Raw genomic sequence first — 26,653 nt, 5'->3', positions numbered from 1 at the left:
TTTGGTTTCCTAAGCCAACACCGTACGTTCATGCTGGTGAAAACCATGTTTCAATATCTGTTGTTGTTCCAGAGATATTTGAGATGGCAGAGTTAGGTGAGACACCCTATATATAAAAAAATGATCCACGAAGATATGCAAATATTTTAATATGTTCCACAAGTAAAACTAAAGAAAAAAGTTGATATAAACATGGATCCGCAAATGTTTAGTTACAGAGTTACAACTAATGAAAGATTTTGCCTTAAATTTAGCTACTTCGCTAATATGAAGCCATCGAAAAACTGTACGAGGTGAAAGTAAAACAAGATTTCCATTTATTTTGTTGTTATTGATCTTGTGAATGTGATTAAACATGTCCCAGACGTGTATTTGCAGTAGTTTTCAAAACATCAAGACAAGCAAATAAGTAATTTCGTAAAATTTTTAATTTATTAATTACTTGGCCTAATTTGTTTTTTTAAATTCCAGACAATTAAACAAATTTTTCAACAGTAGTTGTAGAGAATTTAATTTTGGATAAACTGATGGTAATAACGTTAGCTGAAACTGTATGAATGTGTCAGATAATCTGCTTTTATTAATAGTACAGCACACGTGAATTCATGTTAAATCGGAAAAAACAAAGTTGTGTTAAGGAAGTTGTACAGTGTACATATAATTTCACAATCATTCACAATAAATGTTCAAAAATATCTCCACCGAGTTCAGTGCATTCAGCTGCACGTGTATGAACAGACTTCAGTTTCATACGGTTGTTCTTAATTTCGTCTGTTGCATTCACAATGCGAGCAAGTAATGCCTGACGTGTATTGACTTTGTCCTCAAATTGTCGTTCATCCATCCCCATAAAAAAATATCCATTGGTGTTACATCGAGTGATCTGGGTGGCCACAGACGTGTAGCACCACGACCAATCCATTTTTGGGGAAAATGTAGTTGGTGTAAAGTGGTGGCGCGCCGTCATGTTGCAATTACATTTGCAATCGCGTAGCAACTGGAACGTACTCGAGCAAGCAGAGCATTTCTTCTTGAAGGAATTGTAAATACGTCTCGCCAGTTAGACGTCCTGGGAAAATGAAAGGTCCAATAAAGTGTGTGTTGATTGTAGCACACCCCATATTTAGACTAAATCGCTGCTGGAAATTACGTTGCACTGTTGCATGTGGATTTGCTTCAGACCATACGTGTTCGTTATGTAAATTTTTTATACAATCTCGAGTAAACTGTATCTCATCAGTAAATAAAAATGTTTCTGTGTAACTGCGGATTAATCTTCAACCAGTTGCACAACTCCAAGCGAAGGGCAGGATCTCCCAGATGCGATTGATGCACTTTTTGCTTATGATAAAGATACCTGTTATTGTACTTCAGTGTACGCCATACCTTAGACTGTGAAATGCCTAATCGTTGAGAGACGCGTCGTGTATTGGTACCCGGGCTGCGTTGAACGGCATCCATAATATACTCATCATAGTCTTCACGTAACGAGCGCTCGTACTGATTATGAACGCTAGGTAGAGAATCTGTTTCCCGTAATATTTGAAATCCTCCACTAATGACTCGTGCATTCGGAATCCTCCGAGATGGATACGTACACGACATTCGTTAACTGCATCCGTAGAATTACCATCACATTTGCCATAAATAAACATCATATCGGCGTATTCCTCTCTCGTAAATTTAAAAGGCATCCCTATTTCATAAATAATCTGCAAACTACGACAGTTACTATGTGGTTTCACATAAATACACTGTTGTTATTATGTTCTTTCACTGAACAATGCAGAAAACTAACTCGTTTCAAGGTTAGGAAACTCACTAACGTTGTCAACAATGAGAAACGTTTCTGCATTCTCAATGGAAAGTAAACAAATTTACTTGTATAATAATCTTTGATTCTCTGGATGTTCTAGAAAACTACTGCAGATACACGTCTGGGACATGCTTTATTAGTTTCACGAGTGGAAATTGTGCTTTACTTAACCTCGTACAGTTTTTCGATGGCTTCATATTAGCGAAGTTGCTAAATTCCAGGCAAAATCTTTTAGTAGCCGTAACTCTGGTGTCATGTAAGAAAAAAATTGCTTTTTATATATTATACGATGGACGAGAGTTTACATATATGAGAAACACAGGTAGATCTAAGATTGAGCCTTGCGGAACCCCATAGATGACTTCTCTTGAGTCAAAATAACATCCGCAGACTATTTTGGTTGAATTACTAAGTACAACTGTCTGCATTCTTTTGGCTAGCTGCGACATTATCCATTGATTCGTCATACCATAAAACTCATAAAAATTCAATTTATGAAAGCGAATGATGTGATTGACACAGTCAAATGCCTTAGGTAGGTCGCTGAAAACACCTACCGGCGTTGTTTTACTATTTAAAGCTTGTAAAATTTGAGGAGTGAACAAGTAAATATCATTTTCAGTAGAGTAGCTCTCTGAAATACAAACTGTGATTTACTGAGGATATTAATTTTGCTCGGTGAGATACTGTTCTAGAATATATCACCTCAAAATTTTTGGAAAATGATATCAGTAGTGAAACAGGTTGTTAGTTACTGACATCTCTCCTATCATCTTTCTTAAATTGGAATTTGAACACGATATATTTCAGTCTCTCTGGAAAAATACCTTGAGTTAATGATGCATTACATATTTCAGATAAGACCAGGCTTATTTCCCGGGTACAAATTTTTAGTAATCTATTGGGAACACCATCAAAACCAGATGAGCTTTTATTCGTTAGTGGAAGGTCTGTTAGAAAAGTATCCGACCTTTTTATTTTGACCTGACCAGATGGATTTGAATCTAGCATGCTTGCAAGTGCCGACCTTCAGCCTTCATGCGAAATCGTCCAGTCTGTCGATAGCGTCAGTTGCTGGTAAGCAGCATTGAGTGAGTCAGTGTGTAGTGCTCGCGTCAATTTTCATTGCAATGGAAACGAGAAACTATTGGAGCAGCGCTACTGCATCATATTTTGTCAGAAACTGGGCGACAGCCAGATGGAGACTGTTCGGAAGATTCAGACAGCCTTCGGTGCTCACACAGGCTTCGGTGCTCACATGACATGCTGGACTCCATAAACAGTGACTCCACAAACAGTGACCCCGACTTCGTTAGCACCATAGTCACTCGTATCGAGTGTTGGGTGTACGGGTACGACGCGGAAACCAAATCCCAGTCATCACAGTGAAAGCATTCCTCATGAAACCAAAGAAGGCCTGTCAAGTGCGCAGCAACCTCAAAGTGATGCTGACTGCTTTCTTTGGCTCCTGCGGTGTGGCTATCCCGTTCTTCCTCAAGAGCCGAGACGAAAGAAAGTAGCGATGTTGGGCTGTGGGATCTGTAGCGATGTAAATGTTGTAACTCATCCCGAACGTGCTCCATTGGGTTGAGATCGGAACTCTGTGCACGCGAATCCATTTCAGGACTGTTTCCGTCCACAGACCATAGCCTCACAGATGCTGCTTCTGACTTGGTGCGTTTTCAAGCTGATACCAAAAATCATCGTTTCCGAATTTTTTGTCTATTATGCGCACAGCAAAATGCTATAAAATGTGTTCTGGTCCTGCCGCGTTAGGCGCAGGAAGGAGACCACATCCTAACCACGAAAAACACCCCCATGCCTTACTTAACCTACCTTCTTAGTACTTGACATCGGAACTAGACTTGGTAAAAGGTATCGTTTTCCAGGAATTCACCAAATTCAGAATCTTCCATCGTGTTGCCACAAGGTATAGCGTGATTTATCCTTCAAATCGGTTGTTTTCAGTCATCCACTGACCAGTGGCGTCGCTCTCTACAACTGCAAAAGTGTCACTCAGCATTGAACACAGAAATGTGTGGCTAATGAAGAGCTGCCCGACGATTGTACCCTGTTTTTTTGTAACTTCCTATGTACGGTCACTGGGCTTGCTGGACTGCCAGTAGCACTTGGGAACTCAGGAGTACTTCCCCTCTCAGATTTCATCTGATTTGTACAACCATTCTCCGCAATGCTCAACGGTCCCTGTCCTCCAGACATGAGGTCTGGCTGATGTTTATTTAGCTGTGGTGGTTCCTTTCCATTTCCTCTTCACAATCACATCACTAGCAGTCGGCTTGGACACCTTTAGGAGGACAGATACGTCTCTGATGGATTTGTTACTCTGCTGAATCCCATATTTAGTTCGCACCAAAAGTTACTGAGCTCCCATGACCTATCCAGTCTGCTGTTACTGCTTCTCTGTTGACTAGAGAAACTCCCCGACTCCTTTCACATTGGGGGTCTACCTCTCGTGACATCATCTGACCAGTTCTGCATTGCATAATGGTGTCCAGATACCACAGATAGTGCGCATGTACGAGCAGGTGACTTCCATATCAAAAGAGAGAGGAGGTACCTGTTGCCCGGAATGTAATTGTAGAGTTAGTTGCTGTCCTGCCATCTGTCTACAAGTGTTACAGTCCGGAACAGTCGCTGCCACACCTGTCATCAGCATGTTGTTGGCTACAACGGAAAGGCAGCCACAGTTTTGCGCAAATCCAGGTACCCACGGAAAAATTACAAATGAATTAAAAACAGTCTTGACCGCAATAAAAATATTTACAAATGATAGAGCACAGCAATCAGTAGTCCTACATTTGCAGATTTTATTTACCAAATCTAGATTTCGGCTAGCACCTAGCCATTATCAATACACTATATCGTAGTATCATTGCATGTCAGCTCCCGTCTGTCACAATTCTGTAGTCGTGAAAGAACTGTGACAGACGACCGAACAACAGCGAACTGACATGCATTGATACTACGAAACGGTGCATTGATAATGGCTGGTACTAGCCAATATCTACACTATTGGCCATTAAAATTGCTACACCAAGAACAAATGCAGATGACAAACGGGTATTCATTGGACAGATATATTATACTAGAACTGACATGTGATTACATTTTCACGCAATTTGGGTGCATAGATCCTGAGAAATCAGTACCCAGAACAACAACCTCTGGCCGTAATAACGGCCTTGATACGCCTGGGCATTGAGTCAAACAGAGCTTGGATGGCGTGTAGAGGTACAGCCGCCCATGGAGCTTCAACACGATACCACAGTTCATCAAGAGTAATGACTGGCGTATTGTGACGAGCCAGTTGCTCAGCCACCATAAACCAGACGTTTTCAGTTGGTGAGAGATCTGGAGAATGTGCTGGACAGGGCAGCAGTCGAACATTTTCTGTATCCAGAAAGGCCCGTAGAGGACCTACAACATGCGGTAGTGCGTTATCCTGCTGAAATGTAGTGTTTCGCAGGGATCGAATGAAGGGTAGAGCCACGGGTCGTAACACATCTGAAATGTAAGTGCCGTCAATGCGAACAAGAGGTGACCGATACGTGTGACCCATACCATCACGCCGGGTGATACGCCAGTATGGCGATGGCGAATACACGTTTCCAATGTGCGTTCACCGCGATGTCGCCAAACACGGATGCGACCATCATGATGCTGTAAACGGATCCTGGATTCATCCGAAAAAATGACATTTTGCCATTTGTGCACCCAAGTTCGTCGTTGAGTACACCATCGCAGGCGCTCCTGTCTGTCATGTAGCGTCAAGGATAACCGCAGCCATGGTCTCCGAGCTGACAGTCCATGCTGCTGCAAACGCCGTAGAACTGTTCGTGCAGATGGTTGTTGTGCTGCAAACGTCCCCATCCGTTGACTCAGACGTCGAGACGTGGCTGCACGATCCGTTACAGCCATGCGGATAAGATGCCTGTCATCTCGACTGATAGTGACACTAGGCCGTTGGGATCCAGCACGGCGTTGCGTATTACCCTCCTGAACCCACCGATTCCATATTCTGTTAACAGTCATTGGATCTCGACCAACGCGATATGATAAACCGCAATTGTGACAGGCTACAATCCGACCTTTATCAAAGTCGGGAACGTGATGGTACGCATTTCTCCTCCTTACACGAGGCATCACAACAATGTTTCACCAGGCAACGCTGGTCAACTGCTGTTTGTGTGTGAGAAATCGGTTGGAAACCTTCCTCATGTCAACACGTTGTAGGTGTTGCCACCGGCGCCAACCTTGTGTGAATGCTCTAGAAAGCTAATCATTTGCATATCACAGTATCTTCTTCCTGTCGGTTAAATTTCGCGTTTGTAGCACATCATCTTGGTGGTGTAGCAATTTTAATGGCCAGTAGTGTAGATTTGCGAAATAAAATCCGCAAATAAAGGACGACTGATTCCTGTGCTCTATCATTTGTAAGTCGTATCGTAGTCGCTGAGGGCACCCACGTTCCTAATGGAAGGCAATGTAATAAAATCTTTGTTTGCAACGGTTACTTGTTTCTACCAGAATGTTACCATCTTAAGACTATTTATACCATGCTAGTAGGCTGTGGCGGTGAATGGAGCAGCTGTGAGACTCCATGAACGTCATCTGTTGAGTTGACGTTTGTGGAGGTACGAGTTCCGTTTACCGCCACCGCCTACCAACATGATATAAATAGCCTGAAGATGGTCACATTCTGACCGAAACCGGTAATCATGGAAAACAATTATAATTTTATTACGGTCAAGACTGTTTTTAATCCATTTTTAGACTATTTTAGCCAGACCGTTGCTATTCTCCACGACAAATGTTCTAAAAAATTACCCACGGTACTGCCGGGGCGGGGGGGGGGGGGGGGGATGGGAGGGGGGGGGGCACGTCAGAAATGGAGCGTCCCGTCCGCTGGGCAGTCACAATACGGCAGCTCTCAAATGCGTGTCTTGTCCTTCCAGTGCCCCAGTGTCGCTATCAGTGTCATGTAAAGACGTGCCAACATGCCAGTTCTGTTTCTATGCCGGCCGGAGTGACCGAGCGGTTAAAGGCGCTACAGTCTGGAACCGCACGACCGCTACGGTCGCAGGTTCGAATCCTGCCTCGGGCATGGATGTGTGTGATGTCCTTAGGTTAGTTAGGTTTAAGTAGTTCTAAGTTCTAGGGGACTTATGACCATAGCAGTTGAGTCCCATAGTGCTGAGAGCCATTTGAACCATCTGTTTCTATGATAGATAAATATTTGTATCTGTGAAATCACCACGGAGACATTGTGGATCTGGTTTTGGTAACGACGGTGCTGTGTTAATCAAAGGGGAGAGGGGGAAATTCAAATATGTCCCTGTTGCTGATGTTGCCTCTAGCATGCACTGCTTTGTCGTTTTTGCTGCTGATAAACGGCAGTAATTAATACTCAATGTCGATAACGGGGATGGAAATTATTTGTAAATGAGGGGCGGGCTTGCGTACTGCTCAGCGTCTTACATCCTTAAACCTACGGTTAGCGCTGATTACTTTGCGACAGCTCCTTCATTACGTCAACCACTTACTTACTGGCACTTCATAGCTGGACCGCGACGTGTTTTGTAACTATTGACGCCTAGCTGTCACTTCCAGTACTCGATGATGACTTGCACACTTTTCCCACATATCCTTCGTTTGACATTACCTCTATAGCTTCTTGTGGGCTTCAGTGCCTGTAAGTTGTTGTTTTTCAATTGTGAATCTACATACGATTCCAACCCCTGACATCCTTGGCCGACCGGTAGAGGCAGGGTGGCACGGGGAACAGATCCTTCACGGCGCTGCCCGAGTGCCTCGTCACGCAGACAAGTTGGTCCTCCACGGGTCGTCGCCATTTGGGTCCAACACGCTTCGTGAAGTCACGTATTTTCGAGTCTTTCGACTTGGGACCCATTAGCGATATCGCTGGCGCAATAGCTAGACGGGATTCGATATTAGAGACGATCAGACTTAATCGCACGGATGGTGGCTTCACACAGTCAGGTACTCGGCCGTCTGCGTGAATAAGATCTTGGATTTAGATTATGTTCTGTTTGCTGCAAGTTATTATTACGAGTCATATTTCGTTTTAAATAAGAAAACGTTTGTTTGGAATTTTTAATCACTAACAGTTAAGGATCGAGTCATCTTCTTCAGCGCCCGCATCTCGTGGTCGTGCGGTAGCGTTCTCGCTTCCCACGCCCGGGTTCCCGGGTTCGATTCCCGGCGGGGTCAGGGATTTTCTCTGCCTCGTGATGGCTGGGTGTTGTGTGCTGTCCTTAGGTTAGTTAGGTTTAAGTAGTTCTAAGTTCTAGGGGACTGATGACCATAGATGTTAAGTCCAATAGTGCTCAGAGCCATCTTCTTCAGCCGTAAAAACGTGGAATGTGAGCGCCAATTAAATGGTCGGTGAACGCTGTATCAGTCACCGGATGGATTATTAACTGATGAGTAACCTCTGATAGTGACCGCATAAGAGAAGTGGTGACCCCACATTATGAAGTATTTTCTCTATGTGGCTGTACTCAGTTCAAAAGGCAGAATGTGTTTAACAATGCTGTCATTACAGGTCTTGTGGGGAAATCAAAGTATTCGCCGAAAGCGAGAATAAATGAAGGGCTGAGAACCAGAGTGGGCCAAATCCAGTTTTCATGTTTTTGAAGCTCACGGCATCTATGCATTGTTTGCTGAGTTAAGGGGGTTTCCTGCTCTAGAAGCTTCAAAAAATGAATTTTTTATTCCATTTTTCGATACCTTATGATACGGAGAACATCTGGACGAAACCGTTTTACCTGCAAACTGTTGGATATAGTCTAAATACATGATCATCGGACCGGCAGTCCCGCGTCTTCGAGCGCCTACGGACGGCGCTCGGAGGCAATCAGACCTGTATACGAAGACCTATCGAATGACAGTTTACTGGAAAAATGTGTTGGCGCGAACTCTCAAAACTCTGACGAGTCGATAAGTTCGCTGACTTGGACGCTTTCCCCAAAACACATATATTCCGGTAAAGAATCACTTGAAATTGCAAACAGTTTGGCTGCAGCTATCTTCAGCGAGAGTTTCATGGGAGTCGCACAGACAATGAATGTCATGGGCATTCATCTTGGCAACACGGCGTTGGAATTTTGCAGAAGGCGCAACGCGGACCGCCTTGTACTCTCAGAGCGCCTGGCGTCTGCGGCCAATAAAGAAGCCAGATCTGCGGCCCGGGAGGAAGCGGTGCACGCGAACGAGATGTACGAAATCGAGGAAGGCCCACTGTATGCTCCAGGCATCGCAGACTGATGCTATCTCTTTCCAAAACTTCAATTGCGATTTCCTAAAAGTCACATTTTTTTGCTGGGTGTTTAGACTGTCGAAAAACTTTTTAGACAACATAGTCGCGTGGAGATAGCAGCGATTGGTTTACTTATAATCAATCAATCAAAATGACAGACACAATCGCATTATTTATTTTGTCACCAACCGGTTTCAACCCGCGATGGCGTCATATTCAGGGCAATTTACACCATTTGTTCGCTCGCTGGAGTTGTCACCCTGCCTGTGCACGGTTGGTAACTATGCCATCCCAACGCGGGTTGAAACCGGTTGGTGACAAAATAAATAAAGCGATTGTGACTGTCATTTTGATTGACTGTCGAAAAACTACTCTGCCGTTCTTCATACCGCTTGGCTACTTTTGTAGAGAATTGAAATGCTTATGGTCGGGTCCCTAAACTTTAAACAATTTTCAAAATATCTATTTTTATGTACGTTTGAAGGCCCAAACAAAGTCGATTTTTCTTGCTTTTTTCAAATAGCAGCCATTTTGTGAAAAAAGACTTTCACTTTTCGGAGGTTCTGACTATAACTACACTCGTATGTTTTAATAGTTTTTTAGTCTGGTCTGCTTCAGACCACCTAGTTACCAGAATCATGTCCAGCCGCCCACCGGTGCACGACATGCATTATGATCTTCGGCGCCATTTTGTTTAGTAACCCCTCAATATTTTTGGACACAAAATTTGTAAATGCAGATAATAGACAGATGAATAAAAAGATATAAGCATTGTTTGACTTATCTTTTGATTTCACCTCACAAAATGTTGAAAACGAGGTAAAAATCGAACCTCTAGAGCAGAAAACTGCTTTAAGCCCTTCGCGAAACGGTTGGGGTGGTTCAAACCCCTCATAATGCGAGATAATGACAGAGTAAAGAAAAGCCTCTCTATGAAATTTCAGTTCCCTTAAGAGCCGTAGTGGGCAATATCCAAGCAGCCAATCAAAACAAACGACTCGTATCATGTGGTGTAAACATTCAAGACGGCCGATATAAGGCAAGAAAGTAGTGAAATAGTTAGAAAAGCAAGGGAACGTATGTGAAATTGTGATCAGTAAATGAAAAATACTTGAAAAAGAAACAAGGGTAAAGAGTACGTTAATTCAAATGGAAAATGTGTATCTGCGAAAACATACACACACAAAGATTGTAAATGCTGCTTGCACTATTTCGAACGTTTGGGCAATACAAATAACCGGGCACATGTGCATGACACGTTCTGGTTCATTGGTGATTCCGAATAGCAAAAGGTATATCGTTCAGGGATGGTTCATGTAATGAATATCAAGGGACGTCGTGAGGATACTAACTCAGAAGACAGTCGTGAACATTCACATGTTTATTACATCAGATTGCGTGTATGTACCATCTCATTGAATTTAACAAGCCAGGCACTGGTTCATAGACATAATTCATTCGTGATTATATTAAACAGCGTTAACAGTATATTATTTAGTTACAGTGGCGTTTTGTTTCTTCTACGGTGACAGTAAAGTCAGACTAAGCAAAATCACATTTCTCAATTTGTATGGCATTAGTTATGGGAGGTTATCACGAATTAAAAGTCTTCCTACCGAGACAAGTCATTACAGTAGTGTAGATAACGTTAAATGTTAGTATTTATCGCAAAAACTATAACAGAGCAAATCTATGAACTTCATTATAATTTGTACAAGGAAATAAATAATTGTTAAAGAATGCTGTTACAGAAGTTCGTTCGGTAATAAGTTCAATTAATTAAAAAAAAAAGCAAAATATGATACACGCTCTGTTGGCTCTCGAATGAGAGTGAGTATAAGTCAGGAGGGAGAAACTTCTCAAAAGTTTAAATGGGAGTTGTATAAGGGAGTGCGGAGAAAGCACAAAATTAGATGACAGCAGACATTACGAACTCTAAAAACAGTGATGTTGTGCACAATATAACTTTTGCCATAGAGCAAACAATACGTCTGCCCCTTCTAACTACAAATGTTTATTTTTATGTAAAAACATTTGGATATACAATGTAGAATGCATGATTGTGAACATGATTCAGGACAAATGCGTTTGTGCGGAGAACACACTGCTCAAAGGGGTGCTAATGTCTATTATCTTACCTCAAATTGCCGGCCGAAGTGGCCGTGCGGTTAAAGGCGCTGCAGTCTGGAACCGCAAGACCGCTACGGTCGCAGGTTCGAATCCTGCCTCGGGCATGGATGTTTGTGATGTCCTTAGGTTAGTTAGGTTTAACTAGTTCTAAGTTCTAGGGGACTAATAACCTCAGCAGTTGAGTCCCATAGTGCTCAGAGCCATTTGAACCATTTGAGCCTTACCTCAAATCAGTAAATACAAAAGCTGACCATTTACTAACATGTCCTCACACGTGTGGAGGATGAAACAGGAACCAGCACATAGCTTCGCTGTGGACCTATCTTGTCCACTACACTCAATTGAAGATTATAGATAAAAAATTTCTAGAAGCAGGTCATTATTTCCTCCCAAATGCCAGGAAATTCAGTAGTATTGCATCTTATAAACGCAAAGCCAAATCTTTGTTTTCAGTAGGTGATCTCATAAAACATAACAGGAGAAAGAACTCTTTCACAGTGAAATAAATAAATCAGTTAGACTCTTTGGATATCAAAGATAATACAAAACGTAAATTTTCAAGGCGCTAGGAAACTACAGATGGACAAAAGGGCAATGGTTAAAAATTACGAGTAGGTGGATGAAGTTTAAAACTTATGGAACTGTGAAAATTAAATTCCGCTGTTCATTAAATGAAATAAACCTGGAAAATTATTGACAATTCGCCAGTGGAAAGGGGCAAAAACACTATGAATGTTACACCTGGCGTTCCTTCCACATTGTATCTGTCACGATCTTATAAAAATAGCTAAAACTAAATATGAAGACCTGGTGTGTTTGTTACTTTATATTCCACCAGTTTCATATCAATTTTTAGAGAATTTAAATGTGGAAAACTAAGCTTCAGGAGGGTGTTTGGAGATGGCCCACAGAAGCTTTTACTAGTTTGACTATAAAAACTTTAGAGCTGTAATGGGCCATCTCCAAGAGTCTGAAGTACGTACTACTATTTTTAGGATAAGATATTTGTTTTTCGGTTTCATGTTTCAAGTAAGATTTCATCAATGTCTGCTTTCTATAATAATTTAATAGTTTCAAGTAATATGCATTCAATAAATTGTGTGATGTACTAAACTTTAGGTCCGTTTTCCTCAGTTTCAAGGAAGTGGCATTTTGCCTACTCTGGCTCTCAGCCCCTCAAATAAAACGCTTCGGATCAGATGTTACAAACCACGCGTTCCACAACACGAAATGGTAAATGATGCATCAATTTGACATATAATTAACTGTACCGACATTAAGAAAAAAATTATCCTAACAAACATTTTCTTGCTGGCAAACTGAGCAGCTTCGTGATAGTCATTTAATGACGCAGTTGCCACCTATTAGTTAGATACTAACATCTCCTGCGCCACTCCTATGAAACTGCTAATTGTATTCCAGATGCTACTTTACACGAATCTGAACACAGTGGTACTTTATCACTACTTCGAGCAACACTTTGCCACTTGACGCTCCAAAAAGTGATTTTCCATGTCCCTCATCACCCTTCCCCGACCCCAAAGAGGCTCAGATTATTTCGTATTTTGTTTTGACTGAGAATGTAAGTTTCTGTCTGGTTCAAGATTATGAAATATGATACTGTGATTGATGTCCTGAAATTGTTAGTTCACCTGTGAAAGGCAACCGTTACGTTTCAGGTGCACGAGATGATGGTGATGCCAGTCAAACAGAAGCACCTGAGCGAACTGTAGCAGACACGCTGCCTACTTGTGATAGCCTCTTCAGTATACGACGAAGTCAACGTAAATTGCAAACATAATCAAAACTCACATATCATTTGCCATATGTTCTTAACCCTTCGGCACTGAAGGAAAAATTTGGAACAATGTCTATTTTGATGTTTTTTCGAAGCAGTGTGAAGTCCTGAATACAACAAAGAAATTATATATACTTACCTGTATTTATTTAAAAATGGCATGCTGCTTGTAAGGTATCAAACCATTTCATTACCTAAATTTTTACTTTATTTTGGTGTACATCAATACAAACACATACACCGAGGGGCCAATACATTATGACCAGCTGTTTAAAGCATCTTTCAAATAACTTCCGGGAATTCAGCCAGGTAACACTTTCAGCGACCGCCGATATTTCGGCGGGAGAACACCCCGCCATTTTCAAGGCAAACTGCGGTCGCTGAAAGTGTTACCTGGCTGAATTCCCGGAAGTTATTTGAAAGTTGTATACGCCAGGAGAAACTCAGGTCTCACATTGTTTAAAGCATGTTGTTCCACTTTTCAACACAGTACAACAGAGATTCTGCTTGGCATGGATTCTTCAAGTATTTGACAGAATTCCCAAAGTACATGGAACCAGATTACCCACAGGTCAAGTAGCTCCTGGCAATTACAGGATGATGTTCTACGACCTTGCAGTTTGCTCTCGATATGTGCGCCAGTGGGTACAGATCAGGCACATTTGCTGGCCGAGACGTCAACGTGAGTTCACTACAGTGCCTCTCAAACCACTGTAGCACGATGCTGATCCTGCAACACGGACACTTATCCTGCTGGAAGAGGTCATCCCCGTAGGGAGAGACTTCAAACATGAAGCATATAGGTGGTCCACAATAATGTTAACGTAGTCCGCTACTGTCATGATGCCTAACCCTTGTGTACCCCATAGCCTAACTCTGACCTCACCAGCTTGAATCTGTGGCGTGGTGCATGCTCCATGCTATTCTCCTGGAAGAAGGCGTGTAAGGATCCAACCATCAACCTAGTGTAACAAGAAATGCGATTCATTCGACAGTTGACATGTTTCTATTGGTCCACTGTGGAAATTCAGTGATGCTGTGCTCACTGCAATCATCGCTGACGATGTCGTTGGGTCAGCATACAGGTGACACATTTCTATTGGTCCATTGTGAAAATTCAGTGATGCTGTGCCCATTGCAATCATAATTGATGATAGCGTTGGGTCAACGTAGGAACACATAGGGGTCGTGAGATGTGGAGCTCCATGCTCAAGAATGGCCATTGAACCATGTGCTTCGAGACAGTTGTGCCTGCACCAGCATTGTACTCTGTCGTCAGATCTGCCACAGATCTCAGTGGGGAATCCTCCGACCTCTACCTTGATAAGATTTGGACGTCCAGTACCGTACGGCCTACTCGTTATTTCACCATCTTTAACCACTTTCTGTAAGTGCTCACGACAGTAGTACGCCAACAGGCAATCAGCTCCGATGTTTCAGAGATTCTCGTTTCCAGCCGAAACACCACAACAATGTGCCCTTTGTCAAAACCGCTCGTATCAGTGGATTTCCGCATTTGCTGCCCGTATCTTCGCTATAATGACTGCTCACTCGTCTCTCTTCCGCTTACGTTCTTTCCTTACTGCGTCACGTGCCCGCAACACCGCCAGCGAGCATTCAACCTTGCAGTGGGCAGTGGTCATAATGTTTTGGCTCATCAGTGAAAATCTCACGTCCAGCATCTAAGTTAACAGGAAACGAACGCCCTACTACAGAAAACTAGTGGTTGTATAAGGTATTTGGATTTTTTACTCCAGCAAGGGGCGTGATCAGTGGGCGACATAACTAATATCGTAACACAAACTGAAACAAGGAAATAACATTTATTAACAAAAGTACCATGAGACATTCATCTTTGAGTGATGAAAGTTGCATGGCTTTGTAGTCAAAATCCTACACGCAAATCTAACAAAAGGCCTTGAAAGAGAGCTCTAGACTCTATAGAAGTTCAGTCTTGACTGCTGTATCTAAAAGTTCTGAGTTCTGGCTCTGAATATTCAAAACCACTTAGATAGACACTCTGTGTTCACAGCCAGAGGATCACTGATTTATAGCAGCTGGATATGACAGGAGCATTTGCTGGCCTGCGTCGCGTGGAACTGAAGACATCTGGTTGCTGGTGAACTATGGGAACTGGAATCGTTGGCAAATGTGCCAACTGGCTGAGTGTGGCAATGCTTCTCCAGTTATCCATGACAGGAAAAACGACGTCAGTGCGCGCTCTATTTTGCGGAAGAGCAAAATCGTTCCAGGTACCAGTAGCCTCTGTGGGAGCTGACATAACTATAGGCGGATGGAGCGTGCTATTTGAATTTGCGTGGCGACAGATTGAAAGTGAGTAGCGTCAGGAGTGGAAATTGCTTGGATAGTGGCGCTTTCTGAGGCTGTCGCTGTGTACCACACGACTGCGTACACAGCAGTTTTTTAAAAGTGAAGACTACAAGAAATTGATCGAAAATTGCAATTAGCTACATGGCAAGTAGCAGTGCGTATCTTAAAGCTGAATGGCAATTAGTGATGTTGAAAAACAATAGCGATCCAGGAGTTGTGAGGTTACACGTCACAAGAACATGACATGTGAACCAGAAAAACGATTTTATTTTTTAAAGAGTGCTCCAGATAGTTACTATATTTCTGAAACACACGAAGTGTGAAATGAATGCAAGTGAACAATACACTTTTAGAATTATACATTGAGTAATTTATTTTGAGATATCAAACCGTTGAGTTTCACCACACTCCAATGGTTCTGTTTCAACATACATTAAATGAAGCACAGAATGAATTAAAACAAAGAGAAAAACAATTCATATAACGAGCGTTACATAATAATGAATTCACGACGAATATATATTAGGTTATTGTAGCAGAGAAGACAATGAATCATTATAAAAAAACACTTCGAAACAAAACCGGCAACGATAAAAATGTATAAATGAATTTTAAAGAACATTGAACAGTTACCTTCAACAACAAGTAGTAAGTTTAACTCTGAAAATCAAAGCCAACACAAATAATACTCATAAATTACCAACCTGGATCAGACCTGATAAACAGTCATAACTTTACATGGACAATCATTTATCCTCAAGCAATGTACATAGCTTGATATTAAGTTTAGATTACAGAGGCTAGTTCCATAAAAGCGTGTTTAAATACAATTTGACGAGAACGTCCACATTGTTTCAAATAAGACAGACTGCACAATAGGTTATGAAAACAATTCATACAATGCTCATAAATTATTAGCAGTGGTCAAACCCAGTAGACAGAAATAACAATGACATAAAATATTGATTTGAAGGCGTGGTGTCTGTTCTTTCGGACATGTCAAAGAGAGAAGACACCATACATTCATATAACTGATGGACAATGAATCCACCAAATTCAATCCGGATGCACATTTAAGTACGACCTCCTGCTGGAATCTCAAAACAGCGAGCATGGAGGGCATGTCCGTGTGACGCAGTGGTTAACGGAACTGCCTAGTAAGCTGGAAATCCTGGGATAGAATCCCAGTCTGGCACACATTTTCACTCGTCGCCGCTGATGCCACACAAAGTCCTGTTGCAGCTGATATCAATAGTTCCTTTCCTTCCTCGCCCTTACACCTTCAATTTACACAATAAAAATACTTACCAACGTAAGTTATCGCCCCCTTTACCCTCTCTTTTAAATAACACCGGGGTTAACTCGGTATAAAAAGGCCCTACGGTATAGTGGACAGCTACGAGGAGAAGCTCGTACATTCTGTACATTAAGACCTCACCAGACAAGTCCATACGGCTCAATCATTCCACTTTGCGCATAATTTCTGTAGATACCAAACAGTAGAGGGAAGAACAAGACCGTATTACTCAAAAACCAAGCGACTTGTTTCTGAAGCATATAAACTGACACAGTTGCGCGTCCACAAAAACTACGATTCTGTGACGAGTAAATGCTAAGATTACTGGTAGTATTAGTAGCGTTGGTAGGGAAAGAGACGTAAATGAATATGTAAGAGAGAAAATGGGAGCCGCCGACTGTTCTTTGTTTTTGTGTATTTGTTTGTTTTATACATAATTAGAACCGTTCTGCGTTTGTCGATTGTGCATTTTAAATCCTTACAACGTAAAAATTGCGTTTTATAGGTAATACATTTAGTTGATCGCGTAAGTTCTACACTTATATGTAACTAAAGCAAGTACTGTAAATGAATGTACAGTTTACGTGTGCAAACATAAAAATACGACAGAATCATTGTTGTCCTTCTGTACTCAATGCATCATTCTTCATCATGATCAAATGCAAGAGTTTCCTGTTATTACTGAAGTGCGAATGTTTTTTTATGTTTTATATAAGATCGACAAAGAGTTGAAGCGATGTTTGGTTCGTTTTCGTTTTCCGTTTTTCGTTAATTTTATTTCCTTATTTTTTTGAGGAAATTGTGTCTTCTAGCACTGTGTGATGCATGTGTATTGTTTGTTTTTATTTTTACTACAACATCCACCTCTTTTACGTTAGAAATCAACAAAATTTTCCTAATAAACAGTGAATTAATCGTTGGCTGTTTCATTTTCGCTATAAATATGGTTAACTTTTAAGTAACAGACTCGAGGATAACTATGAAGAATAAACGTGTTCCGCAGGCTATACGACCCTTTACATTTCCTTACTCAGTTTCTAGGCGGTCCTCCACTTCCATCTTCTAGAAGAATCTAGTAAAGCTCTGAGCAACGCAAATAAAACGATCGAGATGAGGTAAAGCCCGATAGGTATGCAACACACCTATCGTGTAGGTAACGCAGAAACGCTCTTAAGTAACCAAAGCTACTAGGGAAACTGCCACAGGCTGCACTTACTTATGGTAGCCTACGGTAGATTACAAATGTATAAATTAACAGATTAGCAACACATACTCTCTCTCAAAGTTATATGTAGCTCCGGCAGTTTCTTATGGCGACCATGTCCCACGTAACTTCCAGCACTTTCGTTGGACGGGCGTGCTCCAGATATCGTTGGCCTGGGACTAGGAGCGAGCTGATGCGGGCCGTCGTTAAGTCGGCGCGGCAGAGCGCGGAGATGCACCCAGGCGAAACTCGAAGCAGGTCGTTGCTTGGTTAAAGGCAAAGGCTATATCGCGCTTTCGATTACACAACGAAACAGCAGACGGGTAAAGTGTATCGTAAACAGGCATCTCTTGGTCGAGATATCGATATATACTGTCTATGAAAAATGCCACTGTGGTGAAGTAAATACACGGTCCAGCAACACTAATGTGATCACCACCTGTGTTCGACGTCAACGTGTAATAACCACTTTCAGACAGTAGATAGCAGCATTAGTAGAGGAGGGTATACCAATAGTGTCGGGGAAAGGGGGAGGGGCGAGGAATTGGGGGCGCGGAAAACAGTGCAGACATTGTCGTAATGCGGAAACGAAGTAATTTATCTGATATCCAAAAGGGCATGGCCGTTGACTTTCGAGAAAAGAATGGAAGTAAAGCTGTGAGGACGGGGCGTGAGTCGTACTTGGGTAGCTTAGATAGTAGAGCACTTGCCCGTGAAAGGCAAAGGTTCCGAGTTCGAGTCTCGGGCCGGCACACAGTTTTAATCTGCCAGGAAGTTTCATATCAGCGCACACTCCGCTACAGAGTGAAAATCTCATTCTGGAAGAATGGAAACCTTCCGAGATGGCTAATTATCTAAACTATTTGGGTGCCGCCTTGGTTAAAATATACCGAGCATGGCAAAATGGCGCAATGCAAAACCGGCGCCGAGCCAACTGTGATGCACCGCGGCCATAGATGACAGGGGTGAGCGACGACTGCGGAGATGTGTATGAGCGGATAGACGCGCAACTGTTGCGCAACTGACCGCCCAGATGAACCAAGGGGCTACCAACAGTGTCCCCTCAACGACCGTTCAGCGAGCGCTGCTGCGTTGGGGCTCCGCAACAGGCGCATGATTCATGCATCCATGCTGACTGCTGTTCGTCAACGATGATAGCTAGAGTTTGCATACCAGCGCCGCAACTGGACCTCCACTGATCGGAGGCAGGTAGCCTTTTCATAGGATCCAGGCCGGAGGAAGGAGTGATATGGATTGGGAAATATTTTCATGGAATACCCAGTTTGTTTACTAAGTTGTCCTTGTCAACGAGTGTTCATAGGAGACAAGAGTATCGTCGGGAGGGCACGAGGCACGGGTAATAGGATAGCTGTTATTTTCAATATACATAAATAATCTGGGGGACAGCCGGCCGAAGTGGCCGCGCGGTTCTAGGCGCAGCAGTCTGGAACCGCGAGACCGCTACGGTCGCAGGTTCGAATCCTACCTCGGGCATGGATGTGTGTGATGTCCTTAGGTTAATTAGGTTTAACTAGTTCTAAGTTCTAGGGGACTAATGACCTCAGAAGTTGAGTCCCATAGTGCTCAGAGCCATTTGAACCATTTTTGGGGGACAAGGTGAACAGCGATTCACGGCTGTTTCCGATGACGCTGTGTTGTATGGGAAAGTGACGTCGTTGAGTGACTGTAAGAGGATACAAGATGATGCAGGAAAAATTTCTAGTTGGTGTAATGAATGACAGCTGGCTCTAAATGTAGAAATACGTAAGCTAACGCGGATGAGCACGAAAAACAATCCAGTAACATTCGAATACACCACTAGTAATGTTCTGCCTGCCAGAATCACATAGATTAAGTGCTTGGGAATAACGCTGCAAGTCGATATGAAATGCAATGAGTACATCAGGTTGCCATTTGGGAAGGCGAATGCTATCTTCATTTTATTGGGAGAATCTTGGGAAAGTGTAGATCACATATAAAAGACGGCGTACAGAACTCTAGTGCAACCCATTCTTGAGTACTGCCAGATTTTTTGGGATCCGCACTAGGTTGGATTTAGGGGACTCCGTACCAGCTGGAATCTTGAACTAAATTTTTTTTCTAATCTACGGAATTTCCCATTTCCGATGATATATATATTAAAACAAACACTGTGTGGGCGTGACCACTTGCCAAGAACATGAACAGTTGAAGGTAAGATTTGTCAGTTACTTAGGAGATGGGTATTCAAAAGCTTCGAAGCAGCTGAGGAAGAGATGCCATACAGATAAGATATAACTATCACTACACGGGAGTACATAGATCATGTACAAAAGCGAATGGGTACGAGGCTGCGACGACTGAAAAGTGCAAAGAAGGGAAAGAAATTGGAAGCTGGCAGAGAATTTCATGGTAAGAAGAGACTCGCAGGATCTATCATAGATAAAATCCAAAATTATCATGGCATGACCATCAGGCAAACGTTAGTAGCGTAGAAGACACGAGAAAAGCTGTTTGGGCAGTTTTGTCCCATCCCCTTTCAACTGACGACAACCCCACTCTTCGCCTGTCCCCTCCAGGAAGTATTCATGTTGAATATACATCAGAGCACAGCAAAATGGTGAGAAATTTATTCACAAACCAGCTATACCTTTTGCCATAGCGTTTCAGAGCTTTGTCAGATGTAAGAGTATTGAAGAAATGTGTTCATGGCCGCAACTAGAATCGCAACGAGTCCATTAACAGCGTAATCTGCGTCAGAAACACCAAGACAGTGTTTCTGTCAAATAGTACTCTGCATTTTAGGGTCTTTGATGTAATGGCAACGTTCAGTGAACGAAATGTTGCCAGGTATGAAGTCCTGGAAACACTGCTACTAAATGCTGGTCGTTTAACAGTGAAACAAACGTTAAATTTAGATAAAGAGAAAGTTACTGCATCAGAGAGAGCTATTAGCGACCTTTAAACAAGGGCAAAACTACGCAGATGAGCAGGAAAAAGGACATTGCAAATTACGTGGAAGAGGATGATGTCAACCCATCTTATGGAGCGGGGATGCACTGACAACTTTAATCGCTCTTTCCCTTAACTTGTATTTTTTAATAATAAAGTGTACTTTTTCTCAGCTTCTTCTTGCCAGAATTTGTTCAGTTTTGCGGGATATACTAATCTGAGTATTGTGCATATTTTAACACAGGGACATTCCTATTTTGTTAATCTCGGATAAGTTAGAGCCTCACTTAGAAAGAAAAATGAATACACATTTTACTAAAATAATTAAAATCCTAAAATTAATCACTATTTTTAGAAATACTTCTGATAAAGTCGTTAGAAATGTGTAACCTACAAGCCACATTTCTTTTACAAATTTTTATTCCCAACAATTTCTGATAAAAAGTACCTTTCATATGAATAAATTTTACACTAGTTAAGATGTTGATTACCAACCTTCCCGGGCCCCCTTAAACGAAGACATCGGAGCAATTCACAGACGTGCTGGTAGATGTTTTACCGGTAGGGTCCATCAGCACGCAAATATTACGGAAATTCTTCGTAAAATCAAATGGGAATCCCTGAAGGGCAGACGGCCCTTTTTTCGCGAGGCACTGTTGTGGAAATTTAGAGAACCGGCATTTGAAGCCGACTGCATATCGATTCTTCTACCACTAACGTACATTTCGCGCAGGGACCACAAGGATAACATGAGAGAAATTAGGGCCCATACGGAGACATATAGACCGCCATTCTTCCCTCCCTCTTGTTGCGAGTGGACCAGAAAAGGAAATGACTAGTAGTGGTAATGATACCCTCCACCAGTCACCGCACTGTGGCTTTTGGAGAATGTACATAGATGCGGACATAGAAGTGCTAGGTACAACGTGTACGTCAAAGAATGCTGCTGAATATTTTTTCGGGAATTTCAGACCCTAAACACAGTGATCTATACATGACTTATGTATCAGCTAAACTACACGTAGTCGACGTAGTAAACAAGGGTACTGCGATTTGAAATACAATGGTCAGTGTCCTTTTCCATTCTTCCGCAATCCGATGTTCTCCGTCTGGAATGAGCTCGTCGCTGCAAGTTTAACATTAAGCTTCCTTCCCCTTTCAGTACGGTCAAAATCACTCTGAATGCATGGCCAAGACTGTTTTGTGGGAAAGAAAAATAATGCAATACCACACAAGCGTCTTCTAAGCAAACTGCGCGCCTACGGAATATCACCTAGTTGTGCGACTGGATTCGTGATTTTCTGTCAGAAAGGTCACAGTTCGTAGTAATGGGCTGAAAGTCATCGAGTAAAACAGAAGTAATATTCGGCATTCCGCAAGGAAGTGTTTTAGGCCCTCTGTTGTTCCCGATCTATATTAACGACATAGGAGACAATCTGAGTTGCCATCTTAGATTGTTTGCAGATGATGCTGTCATTTACCGTCTTGTAAAGTCATCAGATGATCAAAACGACTTGCAAAATGATTTAGATAAGATATTTGTATGGTGTGAAAAGTGACAGTTGACAATGAATAAAGAAAAGTGCGAAGTTATTCACATGAGTACTAAAAGCAATCAGCTAAATTTCGATTACGCGGTAAGTCACACAAATCTGAGGGCTGTAAATTCAACTAAATACTTAGGGATTACAATTATAAATAACGTAAACTGGAACGATCACATAGATAATATTGTGGGCAGAGCAAACCAAATACTGCGATTCATTGGCAGAACACTTAGAAGGTGCTACAGGTCTACTAAAGAGACTGCGTATACTACGCTTGTCCGCCCTATTCTAGAGTATTGCTGTGCGGTGTGGGATCCGCATCAGGTGGGACTGACGGATGACATCGAAAAAGTACAAATAAGGGCAGCTCCTTTTGTATTATCGCGAAATAGGGGAGATAGTGTCACTGACATGATACGTGAATAGGAGTGGCAATCATTAAAACAAAGGTGTTTTTCGTTGCGGCGGGATCTTCTCACGAAATTTCAATCACCAGTTTTCTCCTCCAATTGCGAAAATATTCTGTTGGCGCCCACCTACATAGGGAGAAATGATCATCACGATACAATAAGAGAACTCAGGGCTCGACAGAAAAATTTAAGTGCTCGTTTTTCCCGCGTCCCTTTGGAGAGTGGAACGGTAGAGAGACCGCTTGAAATTGGTACACTGTAGCCTCTGCCAGGCGCTTTATTGTGAATAGGACAGTAATCACGTAGATGTAGATGTAGAAAATCACACTGTTGTATCTATACCAGGATTAACTGCATCTATTGCCTGTGGTATGACAGGACCAACATATGCTGTTAAGTGAGTAGAGGCTTCACTCCGTCTGACCAGTTTTGACGTTATCCGCGCACCGTTTACAGGCAGTTGGAGCAAAACCCACAGCACCCTTACAAAGAGTACACTGTGTTCCGACCTTCCAATAAAGCTTCCAGTCTGCACATGCAGCGGGAGTGTGGTGGAACGTACGTACTCGTAGCTTTGGTATCGGACCGGACTGAAGCAGAGAGCCCGCCGTGAATGTAGAACTGGTTGACATTCGGGGACCACTTGACATTCTATTGTCGTCTAACGCCCACCACGCATTACTGTGTACACAAGCAGTATTGCAAATTCCAGCAAGTGACAGGGTCGCAGGGGGGCAACCTTTGAGTAAGAGAAGGGCGGAGGAGCGCCCCCGAAAGGTCAGGCGTGAGGCCCCCGCGGGCAGCGGCGGTTCCCACGCGTGCACTCAGCGCGGGGGATTCGCCGGGCTCAGGGAGGCGGAGGAAACACTCCACACAGGCTGCCCACGCTACAAGGCAGGGGAACCCCCACTCTGCTGCAGCGCGAGAGAGCGCACACGCTCTTTGTTTGTGGCAAATGCCAGGGGTGGGGATGCTGATGTGTGAGGAGGCACAGGATTACGGAAATGTTACAGTGGAATAATAGACAGAGGCAAACTTTTGATTACCATACAAATGAGTTACTGTGTATTTCACGTTAAGCATGTAAAACCTTTATGTTTTGAGACGCAAAACCCAAATACACTACTGACCATTAAAATTGCTACTCCAAGAAGAAATTCAGATGATACACGGGTATTCATTGAACAAATATATTATACTAGAACTGACATGTGATTACATTTTCACGCAATTTGGGTGTATAAATCCTGAGAAATCAGTACCCAGAACAACCACCTCTCGCCGTAATAACGGTCTTGATACGCCTGGGCTTTGAGTCAAACAGAGCTTGGATGGCATGTACAGGTACAGCTGCCCATGCAGCTTCAACACGGTACCACACTTCATCAAGAGTAGTGACTGGCGTATTGTGACGAGCCAGTTGCTCGGCCACCATTGACCAGACGTTTTCAATTGGTGAGAGATCTGGAGAATGTGCTGGCCAGGGCAGCAGTCGAACATTTTCTGTATCCAGAAAGGCCCGTACAGGACCTGCAACATACGGTCGTGCATTATCCTGCTGAAATGTAGGGTTTCGCAGGGATCGAATGAAGGGTAGAGCCACGGGTCGTAACACATCTGAAACGTAACGTCCACTGTTCAAAGTGCCGTCAGTGCGAACAAGAGGTGACCGAGACCTGTAACCAATGGCACCCCATACCATCACGGTGGGTGATACGCCAGTATGGCGATGACGAATACACGCTCCCAAGGGTGCGTTCATCGCGATGTCGCCAAACACGGATGCGACCATCATGATGCTGTAAACAGAACCTGGATTCATCCGCAAAAATAACATTTTGCCATTTGTGCACCCAGGTTCGTCGTTGAGTACACCATCGGAGGCGCTCCTGTCTGTGATGCAGCGTCAAGGGTAACCCATCTGTTGACTCAGGGATCGAGACTTGGCTGCACGATCCGTTACAGCCATGCGGATAAGATGCCTGTCATCTCGACTGCTAGTGATACGAGGCCGTTGGGATCCAACACTGCGTTCCGTATTACCCTCCTGAAACCACCGATTAGATATTCTGCTAACAGTCATTGGATCTCGACCAACGCGAGCAGCAATGTCGCGATAGGCTACAATCCGACCTTTATCAAATTCGGAAACGTGATGGTACACATTTCTCCTGCTAACACGAGACATCACAACAACGTTTCGCCAGGCAACGACGATCACTACTGTTTGTGTATGAGAAATCGGTTGGAAATTTTCCTCATGTCAGCACGTTGTAGGTGCCGCCACCGGTGCCAACCTTGTGTGAATGCTCTGAAAAGCTAATCATTTGCATATCACGGCATCATCTTCCTGTCGGTTAAATTTCGCGTCTGTAGCACGTCATCTTCGTGGTGTAGCAATTTTAATGGCCAGTAGTGTAATATTAATAATAATTTACACTAAATTAATTATAAAACTGCCTAGATCGTGAAGGCACGTTTATCAAAAGTGACCAGTTTCGATCATCACATGATCATCTTCATACTGACAGACAATTGCCGTGCACTATCATCTTTCAGCGGATCCTGATCCATGCACAGGCACTGTCTATCAGTATGGCTGAAGGTCTGAAGATGATTATCTTTTGATCAAAATCACTCACCTTTTAACAAATGTGCCTATGCAACCTAGACTGTTTTATAATTAATATCAATTACAGCGTGTTTCAAAAAGAATGACCTCATTTTGGGTTGTAATAATTACGAAACATGGGTCTTGCCGGTAAGGAAATGTGTGTTGTTTGAGTGGGCGTGGCCTAGAGTTTCAGAAAATCGCCGTTAGATGTCAGTCAATGCGTCTTATCAGTTTGCAGTCAGTTAGAAGGAAGACGGCGTCCGCTCAACAGAAGGTCTTTTGTGTGCTGCAGTTTGCAGAGAGTGTGTCAGTGATTCCGATCCAGCGTGCTTTTCGTCGGAGTTTTGGCATCGATCCGCCTGCATCCAAAAACATTCGTCGTTGGTATCGCCAATTGAGAAAGACAGGATGCTTGTACAAACGGAAGAGTCCAGGTCGATCTCGCGCTTCTGATGGTATGGCGGAAGGAATTCGGCAAACTCTGAGCGGAGTCCCCGAAAGTCTACTCAATGTGCAAGCAGAGGACAATGCCTCAAGGCGTCGTTTGGTCTATAAACCACAGAGACTACAATTAGTGCAAGGTGTTAGGGTTGGTGATGGAAGGAAACTGGCTGACGTCAGCAATGCTCTGCTAGAAGACGTGGAAGACGAATCATTTTTACCATGGTTATTTTTCAATGATGGAGCAACATTTCTTGTTAGCGGTAAAGTAAACGTCATAAAGTGCGCATATGGGGATTCTAGAACCCTCATGACATTATTGAGCACGAAAGAGACTTGCCTAAAATGAACGATTTTTGTACCATTTTTGTCCGCAGCTCGTGGTCGTGCGGTAGCGTTCTCGCTTCCCACGCCCGGGTTCCCGGGTTCGGATCCCGGCGAGGTCAGGGATTTTCTCTGCCTCGTGATGACTGGGTGTTGTGTGATGTCCTTAGGTTAGTTAGGTTTAAGTAGTTCTAAGTTCTAGGGGACTGATGACCATAGATGTTAAGTCCCATAGTGCTCAGAGCCATTTGAACCATTTTGTACCATTTCTCTTGAAAAAGTGTACAGTCCATTGTTTTTTGAGGAAAATACAGTAACTAGAATGAGCTGTCTTCAAATGCTGCATTGTTGGATTTTACCACAACTCCACCGTACTTGGGTCACAACGTACGTCATTTTCTCAATGACGCTCTACCTTGCCGATGCCTTGGCGTCCGCTGGCTGCCTAAAGCTTCATCGATTGCTGGTATGAGCTGCCATTTTCCACACTAACGCCCAAAAAATATCGAC

General features: G+C 42.9%; 1 protein-coding gene across 1 annotated transcript in view; it reads left to right on the top strand.

Annotated features, from left to right (window-relative positions):
- Positions 1-13,040, top strand: part of LOC124593946 (farnesol dehydrogenase-like) — a 56,391-nt gene extending 43,351 nt beyond the window's left edge. Inside the window, exon 7 of the mRNA XM_047132295.1 lies at positions 12,926-13,040. Coding sequence (XP_046988251.1) covers positions 12,926-12,979 — 54 coding nt within the window. The 3' untranslated portion in view covers positions 12,980-13,040. The remainder of the gene's footprint in view (positions 1-12,925) is intronic.
- The last annotated feature ends 13,613 nt before the right edge of the window (positions 13,041-26,653 follow it).

The sequence above is a fragment of the Schistocerca americana genome, chromosome 2, assembly GCF_021461395.2.
Source record: "Schistocerca americana isolate TAMUIC-IGC-003095 chromosome 2, iqSchAmer2.1, whole genome shotgun sequence".
NCBI lineage: Eukaryota > Metazoa > Arthropoda > Insecta > Orthoptera > Acrididae > Schistocerca > Schistocerca americana.
This window is presented reverse-complemented; position numbering and strand designations above follow the sequence as displayed.